This window comes from Musca vetustissima, unplaced genomic scaffold, assembly GCF_032173495.1.
Source record: "Musca vetustissima isolate MV318-11 ecotype Yass unplaced genomic scaffold, APGP_CSIRO_Mvet_v1 utg40859, whole genome shotgun sequence".
Lineage (NCBI taxonomy): Eukaryota > Metazoa > Arthropoda > Insecta > Diptera > Muscidae > Musca > Musca vetustissima.
In genome coordinates, this window is record NW_026876905.1 from 17,308 (window position 1) to 20,352 (window position 3,045).

Consider the following 3,045-nt stretch of genomic DNA (forward strand, 5'->3'; position numbering starts at 1 on the left):
TCTGTTGGTGTTAAATTGTAAACCAAGTACAGGTCGCATTTATTGTCCGAATTGAATGAAATTTGGCACAGCTCATCTATTTGTCCCAAGGACGAACCCTATTGAAATTGGGAAAAATCGATACAGATTTAGACATGGCTCCCTTATGTAGTTTCGTCGGATTTAAGGTAAATTGTGCACAAAAGTACCTATATATCCCTCGATTGGCACGAAATTTGGCATAGCGTACTGAATTAAGTTTAGAAACATGTGTGTTAAATTTCACGAAAATCGGTTCAGATTTAGATATAGCTCCCATATATATTTTCATCCGATTTAAGGTAAATGGTGCACCAAAGTTCCTATATATCTTTCGATTTGCACGAAATTTGGCATAGCGTACTCAATTCAATCTAGAATGATGTGTGTTAAGTTTCGTAAAAATCGTTTCAGATTTAGATATAGGTCCCATATATATTTTCGTCCGATTTTAGGCAAATAGTGCCTCATGGTCCCTATATATCCTTCGATTTCCACGAAATTTGGCATAGCGTACTCAATTCAATCTAGAATGATGTGTGTTAAGTTTCGTAAAAATCGTTTCAGATTTAGATATAGGTCCCATATATATTTTCGTCCGATTTTATGTAAATGGTGCTACAAAGTCCCTATATATCCTTCGATTTCCACGAAATTTGGCATAGCGTACTGAATTAAGTCTGGAAACATGTCTGTTAAATTTTGTGAAAAGCGGTTCAGATTTAGATATAGCTCAAATATATATTTTCGCCCGATTTAAGGTAAATAGTGCACCAAAGTCCCTATATAGTCTTCGATTTGCACGAAATTTGGCATAGCGTACTGAATTAAGTCTAGAATGATGTGTGTTAAATTTCGTGAAAATCGCTTTAGATATAGCTTCGATATATAGCTTCCATATATAGTTTCGTCCGATTTTATGTTAAAGATTCACCAAATTCCCTATAATTCTTTCGATTTGCACGAAATTTGGTATAGCATACTGGATTGAGCCTGGAATGATGCTGAGTTTCGGAAAATCGGTTGATTCACATTTAGATAAATATCACATATTTTAGTTCATCCAATTTCATGTTAATTGTTCTGTTTAATATACCCATAGTGGTGAAGGGTATCATATAGTCGGCCCCGTCCGACTTTACTACCTTCCTTACTGTTTTTTTTTTTTTTTTTTTTTTGCATATAAGGAATTAGTTTTCGCCCCGACAAATAAGAATTTATTTATCTCTTCTTTGGTCTAATTTTCATTTGAACAAATTTCAATGAATTAAATGCTCCACGAAATGTTGTCCACATAATTCCACTGCCAGGCTTGTCTTTTGGAACGACACCATCTTTGTAATAGAATCCATTCAAATTGCTTATGTCGTAAGTTTTCAAGTCGCAGTTATAGTACCACCAAGCCCCCATTAATGAGGAGGCACAATTTTCCTCACTGTTCTTATCATTGTCTTGGTCGACTGTTGAAAAACGCTCGTCTCTATGCACATTGAGCGAGTCCCCTGCAATTGATTCAATATAATCCAAAACCGTTAATTGATATTTTGTGGTTTCGTTGCCAACAGAAATCGACCCATAATGGACATATCTCCGGACATTGTCAAAATCCTGCATTTCAATTTGAAGTTCCACGCCTCCGTAAAGAGTCGTTAGAGAATGAATTTTATCTAATCCGAGCCAAAATTCTCCATTCAAATCGCCAAAGCCGTTCTTGTAGTCCAACCACGTCCTCCGAAAATCGACGGACCCATTGATGCGTCGCTGGACAATTGTCCAATCGCCATCACAGGGAACCCAGAATGACTTGGGACCATAGATGTGGTTTTTTATGCGACACAGCCCATCACGACAATTTAGGCTATTGGAATCGGCACAGCTTTCAGCAAGCGACAATTTTTTACTGAACGCAAATGAATGCAGAGTGACGGAGATGAAACGAATTGTGTATAAAATTTGTTCTTGGGTGTAACCTTAGAAGTACTTACCATACTAGGTTGGTATCCGCATTATTATTCAATTTGCATACCTTCGGCTCATCTGAAAGGATAAATTTAGGATATATTCATAATATTAAGTGATATAGGAAAAAGTGGATCTATACAGAGAAATTTTCGATGCGATAAAAAATATTATATACTCCTTCAGCACAGATTTAATCACACACACACCAAAACTTGACCGAAAATATTGAAGAATGCGAACAAATTTTTAAAATTATTTGCACTTTAGAGCAGGCACGGGCAGAGCATAAAAAATTCTGTTCTCACGCACTTTTCTTTGTGTGTGTGTCAATGGTTTTTCAATTGGTTCAGTTGAATGTGTGTGAGAGAATAGCGATACTTACTCTCGCGAGAGTGCACGCGTGCGGTGCTTCGCCCGACTGTGCTTTAGAGACCAACTTACCAGCATCCATTATATCCGTAAAATATACTTTCTCAGCAGCAGGCTTCTGTGTATCTGGCAGAGCTCGGTTTGGTCCACATTCACACAAATCGCCATCATCCAATATATCCGTGAAAGGTACCTCCTCAGCCGTCGATGTCTGATTATTTGACAGAGGTGAGTTGGGCTCATAGTCATGCAAATCGGCGATATCGGTTGTCTCGGACACGGACATTCCGAATTCCTTCAAAAGTGTTTCCAATTTTTGTTCAAATATCGTATGCCTTCTTTTAAGTATTGAATTCGTTAATTCCAGATGGCGTTGCAAAAGTTGGTTACGTAACTCCATAATTTCTAGTTGAGGATTAAAACTTGTCCCCTCCTCAGGTTGTTCGACCTAGTAGACAGAATTTGTAATTTTTGTTATTTTCGTCCTTCAAAAAATATTTGACATACCCTTAACGGCTGGGTTACGCCTCCCGCAGCCAATGATGAAAGTCCTAGCACCGATATGAAGAACAGCAACAACATTTCACTTTGGAGTCCAAACGATAATTGCCCAGAACAAAAGAATTATTTCACATCTTTGGGTATCGGTTTCACAATTATTGCCGATAAGAATAAAATTTATGTACATAAATATTA

At 37.4% G+C, this 3,045-nt stretch overlaps 1 protein-coding gene across 1 annotated transcript; it reads right to left on the reverse strand.

Annotated features, from left to right (window-relative positions):
• Positions 1 to 1,239: 1,239 nt before the first annotated feature.
• Positions 1,240 to 2,931, reverse strand: LOC133321422 (ryncolin-4-like). The gene is made up of 4 exons (XM_061530509.1): positions 2,857 to 2,931; positions 2,422 to 2,797; positions 2,004 to 2,055; positions 1,240 to 1,894 (listed from the first exon to the last, which is right to left on the reverse strand). The coding sequence occupies exons 1-4, from the start codon at positions 2,929 to 2,931 to the stop codon at positions 1,240 to 1,242; spliced, it is 1,158 nt and encodes a 385-aa protein (XP_061386493.1).
• Between the last annotated feature and the right edge of the window lie 114 nt (positions 2,932 to 3,045).

Excerpts from the sequence above, each read along its gene's own strand:
- LOC133321422 (XM_061530509.1), bottom strand. The coding sequence starts at position 2,931 with ATGTTGTTGCTGTTCTTCATATCGGTGCTAGGACTTTCATCATTGGCT. Across the intron at positions 2,798-2,856 it reads GCGTAACCCAGCCGTTAAGG|GTCGAACAACCTGAGGAGGG; the intron begins GTATGTCAAATA and ends TCTGTCTACTAG. Across the intron at positions 2,056-2,421 it reads TACGGATATAATGGATGCTG|ATGAGCCGAAGGTATGCAAA; the intron begins GTAAGTTGGTCT and ends TTATCCTTTCAG.